At 37.6% G+C, this 21,114-nt stretch overlaps 2 protein-coding genes across 9 annotated transcripts in view; one reads left to right on the forward strand and one right to left on the reverse strand.

The window, feature by feature from the left end:
• The window catches only part of HMGB1 (high mobility group box 1), a 126,507-nt gene extending 114,964 nt beyond the window's left edge, over positions 1-11,543 (reverse strand). The window contains exon 1 of one of the 2 annotated variants that reach the window (XM_082700982.1): positions 11,456-11,543. The gene's annotated coding sequence lies outside the window, so the exon portion shown is untranslated. Of the gene's footprint in view, positions 1-11,390 lie in introns of both variants that reach the window. The other variant, XM_082700981.1, reaches the window with a different exon arrangement.
• A 7-nt stretch (positions 11,544-11,550) lies between these two features.
• USPL1 (ubiquitin specific peptidase like 1) overlaps positions 11,551-21,114 on the forward strand; it is a 33,866-nt gene continuing 24,302 nt past the window's right edge. The window contains exons 1-3 of one of the 7 annotated variants that reach the window (XM_082700966.1): positions 11,600-11,801; positions 14,865-15,030; positions 15,551-15,679. In XM_082700966.1, coding sequence (XP_082557092.1) covers positions 14,932-15,030; positions 15,551-15,679 — 228 coding nt within the window. In that variant the 5' untranslated portion in view covers positions 11,600-11,801; positions 14,865-14,931. Of the gene's footprint in view, positions 11,802-14,864; positions 15,031-15,550; positions 15,680-21,114 lie in introns of all 7 variants that reach the window. The other 6 variants (XM_082700964.1, XM_082700967.1, XM_082700965.1 and 3 more) reach the window with 6 other exon arrangements.

Genomic DNA, 21,114 nt, shown 5'->3' on the forward strand with positions numbered 1-21,114 from the left:
TACTTGTGATCTCCGTCTTTCAAATAAATAAATAAAATCTTTAAAAAAATAAATAAATAAATAAATAAACCAGACTGAAGTAAAGGGAAAAGTTCTAAAATATGACCAACTGACCCTATCTCATTTGTTTCCCTTGTCATAGAGAAGTATCAGCAATCTCTTACTTTTTCTTCCCTACATTTTCCCCTGTGGCATATGATTAAGGAATTTCTGTAGGCTACCAGACTACATTTCAGCCTATCCCTCCAATTATGACATGTAAACATTCTCTCATTTCTGCCTATTTAATGATTATTCCCAAATCTGTATCTCCAGCCCAGATGTATGTCTTGAGATCAAGATTCATATCTCTTAACTACATCATGGAATAATCTCATGGAGGGACCTTGGAGTCAGTTCAAAACAGAACTAATCATTTGCTCCCCTCTTTCTCTTCTCCCTCTACTATTAAACATATTTCTCTCTTTCTATATTACCAAACTACATCCTATTTAGGCATCATTTTTCTGAAAGATCTTTTAAGAATCTCTGAGCTAGGTTAGGTGCTAAGACTTTCTTTAAATTTCAGCATGTATCTTAGCACATTACAATCGTACCTATTATTAAAACTCTAGACTTTGTATATGTTATTACACTTCTACTTTTACTAATCATTTAATAAATATAAAAACTGATAAATGTTGCAGTAAAGAAAAATAAAGTAGGGTAAGTGGCTCCATCTACCTAGTAAAAGGGGTGTCCTTTTCAATTTGCATAAAGAGAAAAAGCTTTGAACAATAGGAATAGCCTGCTTTTCAACGGGTGTGTGTGTGTTTAGGGAAGGAATCTCATTGTGCCTAATGAGAGTGGAAGTCAATGGAATGTTTTGAGCAAAGGAATGACATGATCAGTATATGAGACACTGGTTGCTAGACGGGGAATAAATTGTGGGGAGGCAAGGAAGTAGAGAGAACAGGAAGTTATTGCTATCATCCAATGGTCCTCAACTGGAGGCAATGTGGCCCCCAAGGGGACATTTTAGTGATGTCTGTTGACATTTTTGGTTATCAAAACTATGGGAGAAGCAGTTGCTATTTGCATCCAGTAGGTAACTGCTAGGGACACTGCTAAGCATCCCACAATGCACCAGATAGCCTATCCCCTCAAGGAACTCCTGGCCCCAAATGCCAAAAGTGCTGGAGTTGAGAAACTCAGCTATAATGTGTTGTAGAATGGTGGCTTGGATTAAGATGATAGTGGTGAGTTGAAGAAGTATTTAGTTCTAGATATTTTTTAAAAGCAGAGCTGAGTGTTACGTGCTACAGGATTAAATATATAGTGTGAGGGGAAAAAAGGAGTCAGAGACAACACTAAGCTTTCTCACCTGACCAGTTAGGAGAATGAAGTGCCTAGTACTGAGATGAGGAAGAATGTGGGAGTGGTAGGTAGTTTTGTTTTGGAGTGAGCAGACGTGACTGATGAGAATCGGCCATGGTTCTAGACATATTAAATTTGAATTTGTCTATTTAGTTGGCATCAAGTGGATATATTTGATAGGCAGATTGATATGTGAGCCTGAAGTTCTGGGAAGAAGTTGGGGTTGGAGAGATATAAACTCAGAAGTCTTGGCATCTATATAGTACTAACAGCTACAGGACAAGATAAGATTAGTTAGGGAGTGAATGAAAACTGAGAAGAGATTTGAGTTCTGAGCCATTCCAACACTTAAAGAGGAGGGGAACCAGCACAAAATACTAAAAAGGCAAAGGAGAAGACTTGAAGAGTACCAAGAGTAAGAGAGAATCAACAACTGTGTCAAATGAAAATGAGGACTGAGAAATGACTACGAGATCTGGCAACCTGGACGTCAATGCTGATGTGGAAATGAACAGCGCTGGGTAGGGAGGCAGGAATGAAACCTTGACTGGCCTGGATGCCAAAGAGTAAACAGAAGGTAGAGACAATAGTCTACAAAATGATACAGTCCCTTGATGCCTTTGTAAAGCTGAGTAAGAAAACAGAATTAATATCCAGAGGAAGATTTTTTTTCTCCCAACTTCTTATAATACATGTTCAAATGTCCAGAAAACCAAACTATGGCAACACCCTGCCCAGTATATCTACCAGAGATTCAACATTTAACACTACACACATTAACACATGTTGTTTATCCTATTTGTACATAAGTATACACACATACACCCTCTGAATACTTATACTCTTCAGATACAGCTCCTTATAAAAAAAAAAAAAAAAGAGGAGGAAGAAGAAGGGCAATTCTCCTACACAACCATAACAACCATTAACACAAGTACAAAAGTAAAAAACACACTCACCAACATATTCTATAGCTAGGCATATTAAAATTCCCTCCATACATAGTTTGCAGCAGTTTTTCTCAAACCAGCATTTAATAAAAATCTATGCACTACATTTGGTTATCATGGTTCTTTGGTGTCTCTTAATGAGTTTTTGAAAAGACCCGTCTTACAGAATGGATCTTGGTGAAGCCACTTAACTTGTTCTTCTGTCTTGGAAGAGACTTTCTGAAAGTAGTAAATATATTCATTATTCCTGTTACAATATCCTAAAATTAACACTTCCCAACTCTCCTGTATCTCTCTGCCCTTTCATTTTCAGAAAATTGTCAATTTATTCTAGGTTCTTTTTTTTTCATTTAACTGCCACTTCTAAGCTCTGAAGACTTAACTGAACAACATTCAGGGTTTATAAATTCCATAGTCAGAGAAAATATACTACCACTTCTCATTTACTGTAAGAATCATGGGAGATCTCATCCTAAAGCTAATCAGTACCCAAACCAAACATTTTATTGATTAAGCACCACAAACTACATTTGGAAAATAAAATGAATTCTCTGAAATTTCTTTCCTGCCAAGCAAAATAATAACTGAGGGTGAAAGCTGCTGTCAAATATGCATACATGACTGGAAATTACAAGAGCCAAATGAGTGCACTGGGTCTTGTGGTAGTATGCTCCATACACGCCTCTATGTAGTAAACAGCTTAAATATAGATAAAAGATTTGATTATACTTGTACTTGGGCTTCTATAACTGGTCGTTCACACATAAATTCTTTAAACAACTTAATGGATGTTCTTTAAGGAACTTAAAATGCAAACTTAGCCAACAATGTTTATGACTAGAATTCTAAAGAACATTTAGGCATTGTCAATTTATCTTAAAACATTTTCTGCCACAATCTTCAAATTATATTTTCCACAATGTTGGAAAACCTTAAAAACAGAATGTTTTTTACATAAATGATTTTGTACAAAGGAACTTTATACTGTTTAATTCAATAAATAATTCAAATTTCTCAACTTAAATTGTTTTGTTTTGCTATCTTACAAAACCTGCATTTAGCATATTATTTTACAAATTATGATAAAAGTTCATTTATGAGTTCATGATAATAAAACGGTTCACCTCACATGGTGAAATAAATGACTAAAATAAAATGGTTGATTACTTTTTTCCCAAAGATTTTACTTTTAAGTAATCTCAACACCCAAAGTGGGGTTCAAACTCAACCCCAAGATTAAGAATCCCACACTTTACTGACTGAGCCAGCCAGGAGTCCCAAAATGATGAATGATTTTAAACCATTTCATTTCACTAACTTGGACTTGTTTAGTGCTTTGGCATTAGAATTTTAATCAAACCAATGAGTGGTGTTTTTTAACTCCTTAGGGCCTATCACACCACCTTCCTGCTAACTCCTCCCTAGAGCAGGAGGGAGTAACTGGTCTGGTAAGTTTGAAAGAAAAAATTCTGAGGCTCAGCCACTTTCTCTTCCTTTTCCATTTGGGATTTGTCTAACTGAAGACAGCCACTTGTTCTGGACTGTTCTCTACTGCACAGTAAACACAGTGGAACAGAGAAACTTGAGGTTTAAATCAGCCTAATTCCGGAATGCAACACTAGGAAGTTCACTGTTGACGCAAACCTCAACCGCATTTCCCCAACAACTTTTTCGGTAATTAAACTTGTATATGATTCTTCATCTACCTTATTTCTGCATCTTATTTCTTAACTGGATCTATACTTCAGCAAGGAAAAATCGTAGGACATTACTATCAACATCTAAACTAAGTACATAGCACTATTATGGGTATTTTGTGCCCATATGAGGTGTAGGGTATATTTGGTGTGTAAAATAAGACAACCTAAAGGTTAAATAGTAATATAATAATTACTTAGCAAATATAAACTATAAGAAGCATATAATTATTAACAAATAAGTGAGAAATTATGATCACTGGTAAGCATCAGAAAATCTGAAGGAAAAAGGCAAAAAAAACAGATGCCCAGATCCCAAGCCAAACCCACAGAATCAGGAATAGGACCCAAGCAATGGCATTTTTTAAAAAAGATTATTTATTTATTTATTTGACAGAGAGAGAGAGATCATAAGTAGGCAGAGAGGCAGAAAGAGAGAGAAGTGGGGCAGAAGCAGGCTCCCCACTGAGCAGAGAGCCCCATTCAGGACTTGATCCCAGGACCCCGAGATCATGACCTGAGCTGAAGGCAGAGGCTTAACCCACTGAGCCACCCAGGTGCCCCGAGCAATTGCATTTTTAATAAGTTCCCAATATAATGCTGATCCATACAAATTTAAGAACCAAGATATACATAGTGAGTGCAATGACTTTGGGGAAAAAAAAAGAGACTGCTGTGAACTATCAAAGGAAAGATTATAGCAAACAGAACTTGAAGCAAATTTTCAAAGACATGCAGGGTTTGGATGAGATTGAAGATAATGGAAGGAAACCTACATTTGCTGAAGGCATATTACCTGTCAGGCACTGTTCTACCTAACACCTCATTTAAAATAATAATATTTCATACATGGGAAAACTGAGGATCAGACAGATTAAGTAATTTACCTCAGGTCACAAAACTAGTTAAATGACAGAGTGGGATTAGTGGATATTTTCATCATGGATAAAACTGAGCCGCAGGGAAGTTAAGTATTTTGTTGGAAGAAACAAAACTGAAAGTAGCAAAACTGTGATTAGTAAGTGGACAAGCTGAAATCAGGTCTGTGAATCTAAAGACTTTCTTTTTTTTCCTTTTTAAGGAAAAGGGGAGGAGTCTATTGCTCAGGAAAACACACAAGAATAGGAAAGCAACAGTAAAGTAAAGTAGAAATCAAATTAGACCATCAAAAAAATAGTCTACATTTTAATTCATGGTGTGGTCAAAGAATCACACATTAAAGACCACAATGGCTTAAAAATCACTTAAAAAAAAAAGAGTTAAAAAAGATCATTCAGGGGTGCCTGGGGGGCTCAGTAGGTTAAAGCCTCTGCCTTCGGTTCAGGTCATGATCCCAGGGTCCTGGGAGCAAGCCCTGCATCTCATCGGGCTCTCTGCTCCACAGGGAGCCTGCTTCTCCCTCTCTCTCTGCCTGCCCCTCTGCCTACTTGTGATCTCTGTCAAATTAAAAAAAAAAAAAATCACTCAACAGTTTTGTCTGAATTGATCAGTTTATTAAACAATTACTAACTGCAATTAGCAATCAGAATCTAATTATTAGATTGAACTGATGACTTAGCACCTTGCTGGAAACCACCAACCTAGTCAAAATAGTCAAATTAATTTTAAAGTTAGTCTCAATTTAGAACTATAATGCTTAAGGTGAGAGTAATTTTATTTATTACTGAAATTTTTAAAGATTGCCTTATGACAATGTTTTGTAAGAGTTCTTTGTGATAAACATTACTATTTTAAAGACTTTCTTAAAAGGGAAGCTGAACATTTATTCATCCCTATTCACCTCAACTATTTCTCTATCTTTAAGACCAAAGTCAAAATTCAACTCTGTAAGGCTCTTCCTGTAATTAAAATTAAGCAGTTTTCTTCATTGTTGCTACTGAATATTTCTTGCACATCTCTATTTAGTATTTATTTCATTTTGCCTTTGTATAAAACTATTTGTTTACAAATGTTTCTACTTTTCTTTAGGGATAAGGATTATGCATTATTCACCTTTGTATTCAGCCAGCATTTAGTACAGTGCTTTGCATATTCAATAAAAGCTTGGTGACAATATTTTTCTCAGTAAGATGAGCATATAAATTACATATACATCTTCCCCCCAAAACCCTGAACAAATATAAAAACACAGAGAAATATACTGTTGAAAACATTCCATCTTAAGAGTAGGTTTTGTCAGCCATATATGAATTGGGAACCATGAAGACTGTTTATTGATCAACAAATTTGTACTATGTATTAGGTAATGTATATGTAACAGGGAACAACACAGATGTAGTCCCTGCCCTCAGAGAGCTCACAACTTATTAAAACAGACAACACACACACACACACACACAATGAAGAAAACAAACAGAAGGTGGTAATTAAGGAATTAAGAGTAGGGATGACAGATAGAGAGCTGCTCAGATAGGGTGGACAGCTTGACATGAGAAACTGAGGCTGACACTTGAAGGGTGAGTCAATTACACAAGGAAAAAGGGAAGAGCCCCAGAATTAAGGTCATAAAGCAAGGGAAGTGGTTATATGCTACAAGGCCAGCTTCAGGGGAATACAGTTTTGACAGTGTATTCTCCATTCTTCTATTTATCATCCTTTTGCAGTTGTTTCTATCATTTCTCCTTTTCTGACTGCTCAGATTTTCTGGCTAAATTTAAAAATGGCATGAACTCTAGGGAATGTCGGACTGTTTCTAAATAATCCCAATTTCCTCCCAGTCCTTATGACTGATAAATTGATCTCCAAATGACACTGTGTTCCAATTAGGAAAGAAGAGTGTTTCTCCAGATCAGCTTTAATTTTTTGATTTGGAGTCTTCCTGATTGCTAATCAACATGTTGTGTAATTACTTCAATAATTGCTTATAGATGTTCTTTTGTCTTCAGAAAAACACCCTGCTGCTTTCTGAACTCTAGGCTGCTCTAGAGCCTAGGCAAAGATGGACTGAAAGCAGTATTTAACCAATGGCCGTTCTCAGATCTACTGCTATCGCTACATGCGAAATTATGAGAGAATGTGCTATACTGGAAAAAGCCCTGCATTAGAAATTAGAAGACATTGGTTCTAGTCCCAGATCTGCCACTTCGTTACGCAAATTCGGGTCAACTGTTTACTTTTAGGTTTAGTTTTCTTAGTGGTAAAGTCGGAATACATAAAAGTTGCATCTCATATAAAGTAACTGTGTGTGCCTGGCAAGGAAGTTTAACAGAAAAATATCAATTTACACAGAAGTCAATGCATATATGCCCAGAAGCAAGAATGAGCTGAAAACGTAAGTACGTTGTTACGTCAATTAGTCTCCATTCCTATAAGCCTCGTGTTGAAAATCATGCTCTGCTGCAGGATTTTAGTGTTTAAACATTACATACTTATTTATATAAACTTACATATACACTTATTTGTTCATTTAGGACAAGATCTCTACACATAATCCACTTGCTTCATCTATGGCTCAAAGAAAGAAACAGCCCTTAAGATGAGTAATTTATTTTGTATGCTAACTTTAGAATCAAATAGGGTATTGAGTCCACTATACCGCTATACTATTCTGGCATAGACAGCACATAAATCAAAGTTGATGGAAACCTGGGAATATAGTATTGAGACCCTGAGCCATCAATTTTTTGTTATTGTTAACTAAATAACATAAAAATATAAATGACATGGCTTTATCAATTATGTCACTAACCCAATAGAGCTATGCCACTGTTTACAGAAAAGACATTCACATACATGGAAAATGAGGAATGTACCAAGTTATTCATTGTATAATGCTTTTTAATAAAGACCAGAAAAAAATCTAAATGTCCAAAAGGAGAGGACTAATGAAGTGATAGATCATATGATGGAATATTATGCTGCCATAAAAATGAATAAAGAACCACCTTATATGACACAGAACTTCCAAGATTAATGAAAAAAAAAAAAAAAGGTACATAAACAGCATAGTACCAACTATGTGAAAAAAGGCAAAAAATAAAATATGTGTAGTATTTGCTTATATACATGTGAAAGTTTTTTTGAGAAATATACAAGGACACTGTTAGCATTGGTTTTGCTTCCTAGGCAAGCTGGCTAAGAGGCAGGAAAAGAAGTAAAACTTTTCACTGTATATTCTTTTTTACCTTTTGAATTTTGAAGCATATGAATGTATTACCTAATCCAAAAGGAAAACATAAAATTTAGATGGGCAATAAAAAGGCTTGAGATGAAATAGGATCATGTTCTTAATAGAAAACACTTCAAAAAGTAGGCATAGTTCTGAGGATAAATATTTGCAGGTAGAATACTGAAACTGTGACTATCTATTCCAAACTTCTCACTTTATAGATCTATAAGCCAAGGCCTTGAAAATTATGTGACTCATGTAAGATCACACAGCAAAAGAGGACTAGAAATCAGACATTCCAATATCTACTCTATGCATACAATTTTCTCATTTTGTGGGAGGAAAACACAAACAAATTTAGGCACATAATGGGTTGTCGTGTTCGGTCTAAAGCTTAAGAGTCTAAAGCACGAAGTAACCTCAAATCCTGAGGCTACTAATTTCTTGTGTGGCCTTGATGTGGCCACACTTACAAATATGTGACTGCACATATTACAATATGATAAATGTATTTTTTCTAACCTATCTCAACTGAATTCACTGAGGGCAAGAACTAAAGTGTCTTATTTTAATTTTCTAAATATGCAAATGCCTAGCACAAGTGTACTGCCAAAAATATTTATATAGGTTCACATTCCTTAACCAAAACCCAGAGTCTGGATGTGTTTTAAAAATAGTAATTTCTTGTGATGTGTGGGTGGCTCATTTGGTTAATCCTCTGCCTTCAGCTCAGGTCCTGATCCCAGAACCCTGGGGTGGAGTCCCTGCATCAGGCTCCTTGCTCACTGGAGAGCCTGCTTTTCCCCCTGTCTGCCACTCCCCCAGCTTGTAAGCTTTTGTGCTCTAACAAATAAATAAATCTTAAGAAAAAAGAAAAGTAATAATTTCTTGAAATTTAAAAATGTTTCAAGGTACACAAACCATTATGTAACACCTCCCATACCAGTGGCCAACGGCAGTACCCCATAATCAAACATAATATTTCTTCAGCAAAATATATGGGATAAAAATTATATACAATTTCTCATTTGCTCAGGTCATATTTTGTTATCAAATAAATGCATTTTATCTCCAAGCTTAAAAAGTTTTTGGTTTGCAAAGCCTCCTGAATGTTGGAATTAAACAAGAGATTATATAGACTGTACTCTCAAAGGTGCTGTTAAAAATACGGTTAGTCACTTTAGCTCTCATCTTTTTGATGAGATCAGAACAACCAATCACAGCAGGCAGCTTTTACATCCCAGGTTTGGGCTGAAGACTTGGCTTGTGATTACAGCATCCAACCTAGCAGACAGGACAAAACCTGACACTGTAAGAAGAAAGAAGGGAAAGAAAGGAGAGAGGAAAGAAAGAAAGGGAGGAAAGGGAGGTAAGCATGGTAAGGAAGGAAAGAAGACGGGCAGACAGAAAATCCTAATTGTACATTATATTCCTATTGTAGCTGTTCTAATAAAAGCTCCCTTTGATTAGATTGTTAGTTTTTAATTCAAAACAGGTAAATAAAACTTCTGTCCCACACTGCTGACAAGACTGCTTTAACTCTCCTGTGAGGTAATTGCCCTATTTCTGGGACCAGTGTAAATAAAAAAAAAGGCATTCCAAATATATTGCTAAAGAAAAAACATAAATGCATTGAATTTTTTCAACTTGGGACTGTTACTTTAATATAAACGAAAGGAGACTTTCTAGTCAACCTCTTCTAATCGACTCTCCTATATAATCATTCTTTTTATCTTATAAAGTCTTGCAGAACTTTTTCTACTTTTTACAAGGAAGAATAGCGGGGAGTCAAAACACAGTATATACTAAAATCCTCTTTCCTTTCCACAACCCAAGTCCCACATCCATTTTGTTTATTACTATTAAGATATTTCTTCCTGGCAAAAAAAAATCAAATTTGCGCTAAAAGACTGTAAATCAACTTTACAAAAACGTTTCATTGATACAGTTCAGTTTGGCGATACTGATTTTTCAATCTTAAAATTTTAACTGAATCAATTATTTTGTTCCATTTATGCAGTTAACAATGCAGCAAACATTTATTACAAAAAAAAAAATCTAGTGTATTCCATCCTAAAAAATGGAAATAGCAACGATGAACAAGAAAAACTCTGAGCTTGGCTATTATTTCAAGGTGGAAATACTAGGTTCTCGCATTTTCATAATTCATTTAAAAAGAAAAAACTTAACTAGTTAGATCTTACAACAAATAAACCAGTATATTAATAATCGAGTACAACAAAAACCGGTAAACAAACATTAACCAGCCTGGTATCCAGTCTGGAGAACAAAATAAACTCCCTATTGGATTTCTCGGCTATACGTATCCTTAAGTAAAACTAAAATCTTTTACTGAGGAATTTTTTGGTATATGGGACTTGTTTCCTCTATACCGCCCTATCAAAATCACCAGCATTATTCCAGAATATAGTTATAGACTTTGAGACGACTAAAAATACCCCACAGCCCAAAATGCCAACGGTGGTTACTCTGCAAAAAGAAATGGTCCGAAACTACATATTATATTACTCTAGGACATAGAACCAACCGACCAAAAGGACTTCGAGACTATGCTGCCCCAAGATTCAGAATGCAACTCAGAAATAGCGCACGCGGTCACGGTGTCCCTTAAACCACAAGACCTCCCTAAGCAAGCAGAGCCTTAAACTTATCAACTAAATGAGAACTCCCCCTTTTCTCTGAAGTTAAAGCAAGGCAGGGCAGCTGAAACGAGCGCAGCAGGGACAGATCGGCTGCTGACTGCTTAGAACGGCTCGTGGACAGCAAAGTCCCTGCGCTTTGGCTACTCCCCTTACCGTGAGAAGATCTGGGAGGGAGGGAAGGAAGGAGGAGAAACACCCCCCGAATCCTGGCAGAAAAGCCCCTGGCCTCGAAGATGGGGTTTAGGGAGACAGGGAGGGGGCAGCTCCGCGTGTGGTGACCCTTTGTGAACACACACTCTGTGACTGCTCGGCTCTCACCGAGGCTTTAAAAGAGCGGACTACGGGGCCTTGCGCGACCCACAATCGTCGTGGAAGCCGCAGCGCTGCAGAGACGCTACGTCCGACAGGCTCCATTGCATCCTCCGCCTGTGCAGGCCACTGAACCCTTCCCTGACCCACCCGCCCAGGTCACTCTCCGCCGCGTCAACTTCCGACCCGGGATCCCGCGGGCTAGGGCGCAACGCTGCGCAAGCCAGTCTCTTCCCTCAGCCTAATCCCTCCGCTGCCGGACGCGCACTAGTTTAATCACGCCCCACCCCCTGCCCGTCGGCGTCACCTCCGCCACTCGAGCGCTTTCCAGCAGCTTCCAGAAACGTCGCCTCCCCACACCCAGCCACTCACAGATGCCGGGCTCGGCAGCCACCGGCCCCGCCCCTAGCCGTCGCCGCTGCTGAAACTGCGGCTGCGACTCCGGGCGGACAGCCACGCCTCTGCAGAGGCCGTCCGGAAGTGCTCTGGTTCTCGCCTTCCCCACCACGTTGACGTACTTTCAGGCTCCGCGCGGAGCAGGAAGGGGAACTCTTTTGCTGCGGACCCAAACCGGAAGCTGCTTTTCCAGCGGAGAGGCCGGTGGGGGAGGAGCGGGTCGAGGGGAACGTGGGTTGAACGTTGCACGGTGGTGTGTGGACCCAATCTGGAACAGGAGTTCGGACCGACCCGGTGCGAGCAAGGGGAGTGCACGCGGCAGGTAAGGGAGAAGGGAGTGTCGTTTTCTCTGGCTCCTGAAATCGGGAAGGCGGACTGCGCTGGGGGAAAAGACAGTGCTGTTGGGATAGTCGGTGCGCAGAAAGGTGGACTATGCTGGGAGAGGAAGGGGGGCTGGGACTGGGCTCGGGTGGGAGGCTTGGTGATTGAGGTGTGGAGATAGGGTTACTCATTCGTTTTGGTTCAGAGAGGTAAATACTGAAGAGAAACCAGAGTCGTTTGTTTTTCGCTCTTCTAAAGAGCTCGGAGGTGGAGAGGGTTAACGGAATCCTGCAGCACCTCGGGTTTTCAACCTGAGATGTCTTGGTCCTGGGCGTCTGTGATTCTGGAGGGCTGGGTTTGGAACCAGGCAGAGCTGGGCACCCAAAGCCGCCCCATTCCCCGGCTTTAAGTTCGCTCTGGTCGTACCTTTGGTAATTCATGTGCTGAGCCCCCTTGGTCTTGGAGGGCAAACTCAAAATGGGTTTAAGGCTCTTCTCGGAGCCGCTGGTTCTGTGGGTTTCCCCACCGTGCATGCGGGACTGTGAAACAAGCTTAACTGCGTATTTTTCGTCATTCCCAGGGCAACCTTTACACATTCATTGTGCTGTAACTGCGTTCGTGTGGGGCTAAGTAAATCACATTCGGGGTCCGGGAGTATCAGTGACTCCCAGAAGTACTGAAAAGAGGGCGTCAGAAGAAAGGTGCTGAGGGTGAAGTGGAGTAGAGGAGGGTACGATTGGAAAGCCAGGTTGGTCTCAAGTATAGTGAGCTTTAGGTCATACACTACTTTCAGGTCCGTACTGAGGTGTTTGGACTTTCCTGTAATCCGGTTAGAGTAAACAGGTGATTTTAAGGCTGAGCTGTCTCAGCTTAAAACTCATTTTGGACAAGCGTCACTTCGGCAGTGTTACAGAATTGAGATGGGATGGAGAGGTGGGGACTTGAGGCTTCCAAAGAACTGTCCACAGAATTTGGTGACTTTTACTGCATGAAGAAGTGGGAAGGGAAAATTTCGAGGACCACTCAAATTTTCTTGGGTGTGTGTTTGGAAAGATGAAGACACCAAAATATAGGTCAGATACAATAAAAAGGAGCAGGTTCTGTGGGTAGGGAGAACAATGAAGATGAGCGTTGAAGGCAAATTGTAAGAATCACCCCAGGGTTTGTATAGAAAACAAAGTTAATTGTTTTTTGAAAGACCTGGATAGCTCCCCTCTGGTATTTTTTTTTTTTTTTTAATGAATTTTCTTTTGTGGGGTTTTGCATATTTGAATTTCCATCACCAACCTATCTGCTTTTCCCACTGAAATGTTGGCTCCTGGGATCAGGATCAGGGGCAGATTTGAAGGCTTATGTTTTACTTACATAATAGAAAGAGAAAAAAAAAAAACCAGGCCAAGAAAGTTTTTTAGATCCCCCCCCCCCCCCCCCCCCCCCCGCGGATGGAAATTGTCATCAAAAACATCTTACTCAGGTTATATAGGGCACCAGTTTTTCTTTTGAGAATCCTGCAGAGTAATACAAGATGTGCAGCCTATTGTGTACATAGAGTGAAGTATAAAATTAGCACTGTAGTAGTTAAAATTTACTGTCTGCTCAGGTGCTAAGCATTTTACATGTATTGTTGTATTTAATTCTTAGTACAAAGCAGTGTTAAAAATGTCTGAACCCACATGTGCAGTTGTAAAGCCCATGCTTTTAGCTACTCTGGAACCATAAGCAGTTTGACTCTTTCCTGTGTAGTTCTCTTTTGTAAGTATATTATAAATAGAGCCAGCCCAAAATAAGAAATTCGGTGTTGTCTTTGAGGAGCTGAAGAAGGAAAACTTATCAGGCTTATTTTTGTCAAAAAAAAAAAGGCAAAAAGCAGTGGTTCTCAGTGAGGCTGTTTTGCTTCCCCTGGTCACTTGGCAATGTCTGGAGACTTTTGGTTCTCACGGCTGGGTTGTGCCCTTGGCACTCACTCACTGAGTAGGTAGAAGTCAGCGATGCTGCTAAACATCCTACAGTGTGCAAGACAGTCCTCAAAACGAATTGTCCTGTCCAAAATGTCTGTAGTGCTGTAGTTCAGAAATCCTGCCTTAGCAATAATTCTTCAGGACTTTGAGATTCACTTACACTTTTCTTAGAAGCATTTTTATTTTTGAAATTATTTCATGGGTTAAAAGATGTGTAAAGTTTATACATCTAGAATGGAATAGCATAACTGGTTTTTAAAGTGAACCTGTAAGCCACAGTTTCCCAGGAGGTGGTTGTCCTAGAGATTCATAGATTGGGAAAGACTTTTGCTTGAAGTTATTTTACAGCATCCCTACTAAGTGGTGATTTACTCTGCTTTAAGGTCTTTTGTATCTGGTTTCCCTGTATTTTAAATCCATATCTAAACTACTCTTAATAATTAATTTTCCCTTGTACTGAGCTCCAGAGTTATAATTTTGACTTTACTGAGTATGATTCTGTTCTATGGACTTAAACTCAAAACAAGCTTGTTACATGTGTAATTTGTACTATGATAGTGTTTATATTTTTGTGTGATATAGTGTATTATAAAATAGCAACATATTGTTGGGAATTTTTTAAAAATAGCATAATTCTCTTGATGGCCTTGGTGGTCAAGCAGTAAAAAATGTATTGGGTTCTTTTGTCACTGTCAAGCGATGGCATAATAGATCTGGCGTCTGTACAATGTATTCTTAGAATGATGCTGACATGCTTGTTTCAGATTATGCATAGACCCTAAAAACCTAGGTTTTTAAACTCTGGTCAGTATAATTTGTTATTTAAATAATAGCTTATTTCTATTACAAGTTTTAATTAATTTGCTTATGAATGAGTCAAACTTGGTCCTGTTGCCAATTTGCCCTCTTCCAACAAATTTACTAGGATTATAAGTAAATATAGGTAATTTGTTTTTGCTTCAAGCTTAAAATTTTAGAATATGTTTATTTTGGGACATACAGTTTCAAAACATACTTAATATATATGCATCTTATAAGATAGCATAGCTCTTTTGCTAAGTAAATAGGACTTTTATTTAATTGTCTATTGACTTTTTTTTTTCCAGGGTTCATTGAAAAATCCTTAGTGATATTGACATGTTTCAAGTGACATAAATTAGCCAATGACTCGGAATGATGGATTCCCCGAAGATTGGAAATGGTTTGCCAGTGATTGGACCAGGGACTGATATAGGGATATCTTCACTCCACATGGTGGGGTATTTGGGAAAAGTTAGTGAACTTATTTTTTGCCTCAGTGCAAAGTTGGTTTTTTCCTCCTTTTTTGAGACTGAAATTCGGTTTTAATTTTACCAATTAACTTTTAAAAAACTATATCTTCCACGGAAATCTTACAGCAATGGCGAAAGATTATTTTAATGTATTTACCTCTCTGTGTTTTATTGATATGTGAAAGTAGAAATAAAACATAGACCTTGTGGTTTATTCTCTGAAAATATGAAACATATATTTTCCCTGGCAGCTGACATTACTTTTTTCCTTGCAAATAAAACTGATGCTATTTTTTAAACGTAAAAGTTAATATTTAAAACTGTAATATATTCTTTTTGGAATAATAGTTGTATTTAAAGCATATATGCATTTCTTTTATTTGCCATGTTTAAAATATCTAGCCAGGACACTTGCAGGTGAAAATTGTATTTTTTTTCTGGGTTACTTTTCCATATAACTTTTTGTAATTTGATACAACCTAGGAATGTCTATATTTTAATTTACTTTATTTCTTTTTTAGAATTATGATTCAGCTAAAGTCCCGTCAGATGGGTATTGCCCTGCTTGTAGAGAGAAGGGAAAGTTAAAAGCCTTAAAGACTTACCGAATTAGTTTCCAAGAATCTATCTTTTTGTGTGAGGATCTGCAGGTAAAGTATTCATCTTAGATAGTATTAAGGTTTTAGCTTTTTGCTTTTTTCTTCAGTGTTTAAATTTGTACTCACTGTGTATTTTTTAGTCTGTACATTTTCAATACATAGATAACCAGAGTGTCTAGATCTGTCTAGTATACAGTTCTAAGTATTTTGTTATTTTCCCTGAATTATTGCATGAAGATACTTGTTTTTATTAGACTTGTGAGAAGAGAAAATACATTTCAAGATGGATTTTTTTTAACCTTGTTGGGGTCCTTGTTAGTTGTTGGTATTTAGTGGTTATCCTTTCATCACTTTGATTTATAAACTTTGGAACTTACTGGAAAAGTTATTAATCTCCAAATATTATATATTTAAGAATGTAAATATCCAGTGTATCCAGTGCTACAAATTATAAAAAAAATTTTGAGAGTGAGAGAGAGTATGCATGTGCAAGAGAGAGCACAAGGTGGGGGGGGGAGTGGACTCCCTGCTGATCAGGGAGTCCCTACTCAGGGCTCAGATTCCAGGAACCCAACATTATGACCTAACCTGAAGTCACTAAACTGACGGAGCCACCCAGGCACCCACAGTGACACAACTTTTATATAGGAGCTCATTAAACTTCATAGTACTCCCCATTTTATTTTATTTGACAGTTTATGAAACTTTTATATGTATGTTTAGTTCTCAAAACTTTGCGAAGTAGTAGATATTTCCATTATGAATAAGAAATCAGAGTTGAGGATCATAAGATCTTCCTAAATTTTGCAGAACTGTAATTGGAATATAGTCTTGTAATTTCAGGTATGTTTCATTCCAAGTAAACTCGCAGTTCATCAGAATCACGTGGAGTAATTTTAAAATATTTTTGGGTATCACCCTCAGATGCCAGTTCAGTAGACTTAACCCAGAATTATATAGTCTTGTAACTCTTAGGGATGAGTCTGATGATTGGCCCGGTTTGCAAAATACTAAAGTAAATGAACACTGATAGTGATAAATACTTATCCTGAGTGTAACTTGAAGAAAATCCCAGGCTTCCTGCAAATAGAAATAAGTTTCTTTTTGAATTTGTTCAATAAAGTTTTTTTTTTTGAGTGTCACCATGTTGGCAATGTTCCAAAGGCTAGGATGTATAAAGCAAAAAATACCTTATCCTCAAGAAGGTGGTTATGGGAACACCTGGGTGGCTCAGTTAGTTAAGTATGTGCCTTAGGCTTAGGCATGGTCCTGAGATGGAGTTCCAGGTCCACCTCTCTGCTCAGCGGGGAGCCTGCTTCTCTCTTTCCCTCTGCCTGCCACTCCTTCCTGCTTGTATTTGTGCTTGTATGTGTGCTTTCTCTCTCTCTGCCAAATAAATAAATAAAATCTTTTTTTTTTTTTTTTAAAGATGGGTATGTTCTAGAGGGAGGAAAAATCAGTAAGGAAGTTACATTTTTTTGTGTATGAGGTAATGAAAAATAAAGCCCAGGGACTGGAGTGTTAGGGAGTGGGTAGTTAGCAATTTAAATGGAGTGGTGAAGGGGATCTCTTCATTGAGAAAGTGACATTTGAACAGAAACCTGAAAGGGATGAAAAACAAGCCATTTGAATTTCAGATAGACAAGCATTCCAGACAGGGAGAGTAGCAGGTACTAGGCCCTGAGCCAGTAAAGGTTGCCTGTGCGTGTTTGTTCTACTGCAAGGAAACTAGCAGAGCTGGATCTGAGTTAAGTAAAGCGGAGTAATAGAAGATGGGTTAGAAAAATAATGGGGGAGGGGTCTGGACCAAGTAGAGTTTAAGAGGCTATTGTAAAGTCATTGGCTTTTACTGTGGCTGAAATGAAGAGCCATAGCAGGGAGATTCATATTCTGATTTAAATGTTAAAAGGTTCACTGTGGCTTCTCTCTTGAAAATATATATGATGGGCAGGACCTGAAGTAGGCTGACTAGTTGAAAGACACTTAGAATATTCCTTGGGGAGCAAATAGTGGCTAAGGTGATAAGATGTGGTTGAATTATCTATGTAATTTGCAAGTAGAGCCAAAGAGGATTTGCTGAAAGATTGGGATGCAAAGTAGGAGAGCAGGGAATCAAGAATGATTTCCAGATTTTTGGCTTGCATAATTGGAAGAGTGGCGTTGCCTTTTACTAAGATGAGAAAGACTTTGGGAAGAGGAAGATTTGGGGGGAAGATAGGCCAGGACCAGTCAAGCTTGAGACAGCCATCTGGTACTTGAGGGTATATGGAATAAGTGGTTGGATCTATGTGTCTGGTATTAGGTAGAGAGTGAGGTTAGAGAGAGGTAATTTGGGAGTCATCAGCCTGTAGATAATTGAACCATGAAAGGGGATAAGTTTATCTAAAAGTATTGGTGGCAATCCAAGGACTAAGCCCTGTTACACTCCTTCATTAAGAGATTGGGGAGATGAAGTGGAACCAGGAAAGGAGTAAGAGAAGAATTGGACAGTGAGGTAGGAATATACCCAGAAAGGGAAGAGTATTTTGTTCTGTAAGTCAAATTATTTACTTTCAGCTCAAGGAGAATGACGACTCAGTTCACCACTGGGAAGAGTGTTGTGAGTGTCGTTGAGAACCTTGATGAGAATATTTTGGCTAAAGTGTTAGTGATAAAGGAAAGCTTGGTTGGAGTGAGTTACAGAAAATTAGAGAGGAAGAACTGACAAATACAGATGTGAGGTGGTACCTGGAGGAGGAAATTTTTAAGTTGGAAAAAATAACAGCATGTTTGTACGCTGATTATATCCGGTGGAGAGGGAGAAAGTGTCACAGAATTGCTGAAGAGTTACCCTTGAAGCAGGCAGTGGGCTCTCTCCAACAGCAAGAGGGCTTGATGTTAGGATGTTTTAACAGCTTATCCTAACAGCGGACTGTATAGGGTGTTTACTCTTTAGCTCAGACCAAAGTTGTAGAATGGTAACGATAGGAAAGAGAAATCTTTCTAGAAAAAAAAAAAAAAAAACACACATTATATTTTCCCCTCTTCCAAGCAATGTATAGTATTTCAGTAGAGTTTTTCCACCATGGACTGCCATAATAAAGAAGTCTCTGTCCTTAGGGCATTAGCTTTTAGCTATTAAAGTTAGAGGTATTATTTGCATTTTTAGTTTTGGAAGCATTTTTTTTTTAAAGTGATGAGGAAAAAAATAAATAACCAAGAATTTTAAGTATATGCTTGCAGATTAAAAAAAAAGTACTGTAATTTTTTATCTAATTTTTAGGAAGTGTTCTATTCAGTAAGAGCCCCATGTATTTTATGAAGTAGATTGGTTTACACCAGGAGTCAGCAAACTCTGACACTCACAGCCTGAGAACAATAGTTATGTTTTTATTTGATTATTTATTTTTAAAGATTTTATTTATTTGACAGAGACAGCAAGAGAGGGAGCACAAGCTGGGGGAAGTGGGAGAGGAAGAAGCAGGCCTCCTGCTGAGCAGAGAGCCTGATGTGTGGCTGGATTTCAGCACCCTGGGATTATGACCTGAGCTGAAGACAGAAGCTTGATGACTGAGCCAGGCACCCTGTTAGTTAAAATTTTAAATTACTAGGCAAAAATGAAAAGAATGCTATTTTGTAATATATTAAAATTACATGAATTTCAAATTTCAGTATCCAAAAAAAAGTGTTATTAGAATGTAGCCATACATAATCATTTTTGCATTGTCAATGACTGCTTTTGTATTATAGTGGCAGACTTAAGTAGTTACAACAGAGACCTGGACTAGCCCACTTATCTGGCCTTTTATAGGTAAAGTTTGCTGATCCCTGGTCTTTAAGACCTTTGAATCAGTTTGTTAATTTGTTAATATTTTTATTATAAAATTTTAAGTCTACTGAACATTCTGCTATCACTTGCCAAATTGCAAAGAATCACATAATTACTTCATAATCAGAAGTTTCTTGATTTGAAAAAAGCACTAAGATTCAAATTCTGCTTCCAAATTAATAAATTGAAATTCAAGTTTTTTCAAACTGTAGGGAGTTTTATCTCTCTCTCTCTTTTTTTTTCTTGAGTATTCCATTGTCTTTTATTGGAACATTTACTTAGGTTTTTTTTTAAAGCATGAAATTTATAAGGCTCTTAAGTCTTTAGTTAAGTCGTCAGAGAAAACATTCATTTTCCTCGTTTTCTTCATTTATAAAATGAATGTCAACTATTTATTTTTTGTAAGTATTTTTATAGTTTGTTTTTGGCATACCTTATAGATAATTTTCCAAATACAAGGTAATGTGCAGTGTTTTCCTTTTTCTGCTTTTTTAGGAAAACAGGAATGTATTTAAGCTGCTCAAAAAAATCAGTGAAAGAGGGAGCATTAAATTTTTTCAGCCTAAGATTTTAAATGCTCTTGCATGGTTGGGCTAGATGGAAAAATTAATACTCTATGTAGTATCATTTATGATTTTCCTTTTTTTAAAGATAAGCTAAACTTCAAGTAACAGAAATGGCATGTTCATTATAAATATAAAGTGGAAACTAAAGTCGAGGTATAAAGAGATAAAAATCTGAAAGCACTGAGTTATAAGAGGGATAAAATGGGACAAGGACAAATTGTACTTTAAACTGGCCCTATGACTGGAGCACAAATTATCGATAGAAAGGTTAGTTCAGACATTTGCAAATAATGTAGGAGAAAACCATCGAGACCACTAAATTTTGCAGCTCCAGGGCCCATTATTGTTTATTGATTTTAATTAAGTAGGGGTGCTGGTAGGATATGCGCATCATGATCTTGACTCTGAGATCAGTAAAGCTTTTTTATGTTTCTGTTTTTTAAAAAGTTTTTAATTGTAAAAAAAAAAGGGGGGGCATGACATTCACCATATTAATCATTTGTAAGTACAGTTCGGTGTGTTAGGTGTATTCACATTATTATGCAACAGACCTCTTGAACTTTTCATCATGAAAAACTCAAATTTTGTACCCACTGAATAACAGCTGTTTTCCCCCTTCGCCCATACTTTGGAACCACCATTCTACTTTTGGTCTCTATGAATTTGACTACTCTAGGTACCTCATATAAGTAGAGTCATACCATATTTCCTTTTTGTGACTAACCTATTTTATTTAGTATAATGTCCTCAATATTTATACATGTTGTAGCCAGTGAACAGATTTCCTACTTTTTAAAGCTGAATAATATTTCATTGTATGTATATACCATATTTTCTTTATCCATTCGTCCATTCATGGATATTCAGGTTGCTTTCACCTCTGGGGTGTTGTGAATTATGTTGCAGTGGATACGGGTGTGCAAATATCTCTTTGAGGTCATGCTTTCATATTTTTGGAGTATATACCTGTCTATGACTATGAGTACAAAATTATTGCTGTTTTAAAGTGTCCTCTATTTTCTGACATTGGTAGGATTTAGGAAATAATCTCAGGGTATAAAGTTGAGGGTCAAGTTGTTAATTGGTGAGTGCATTCCTAGTTGGTAACAGAA

The sequence above is a fragment of the Mustela nivalis genome, assembly GCF_964662115.1.
Source record: "Mustela nivalis genome assembly, chromosome: 15".
Lineage (NCBI taxonomy): Eukaryota > Metazoa > Chordata > Mammalia > Carnivora > Mustelidae > Mustela > Mustela nivalis.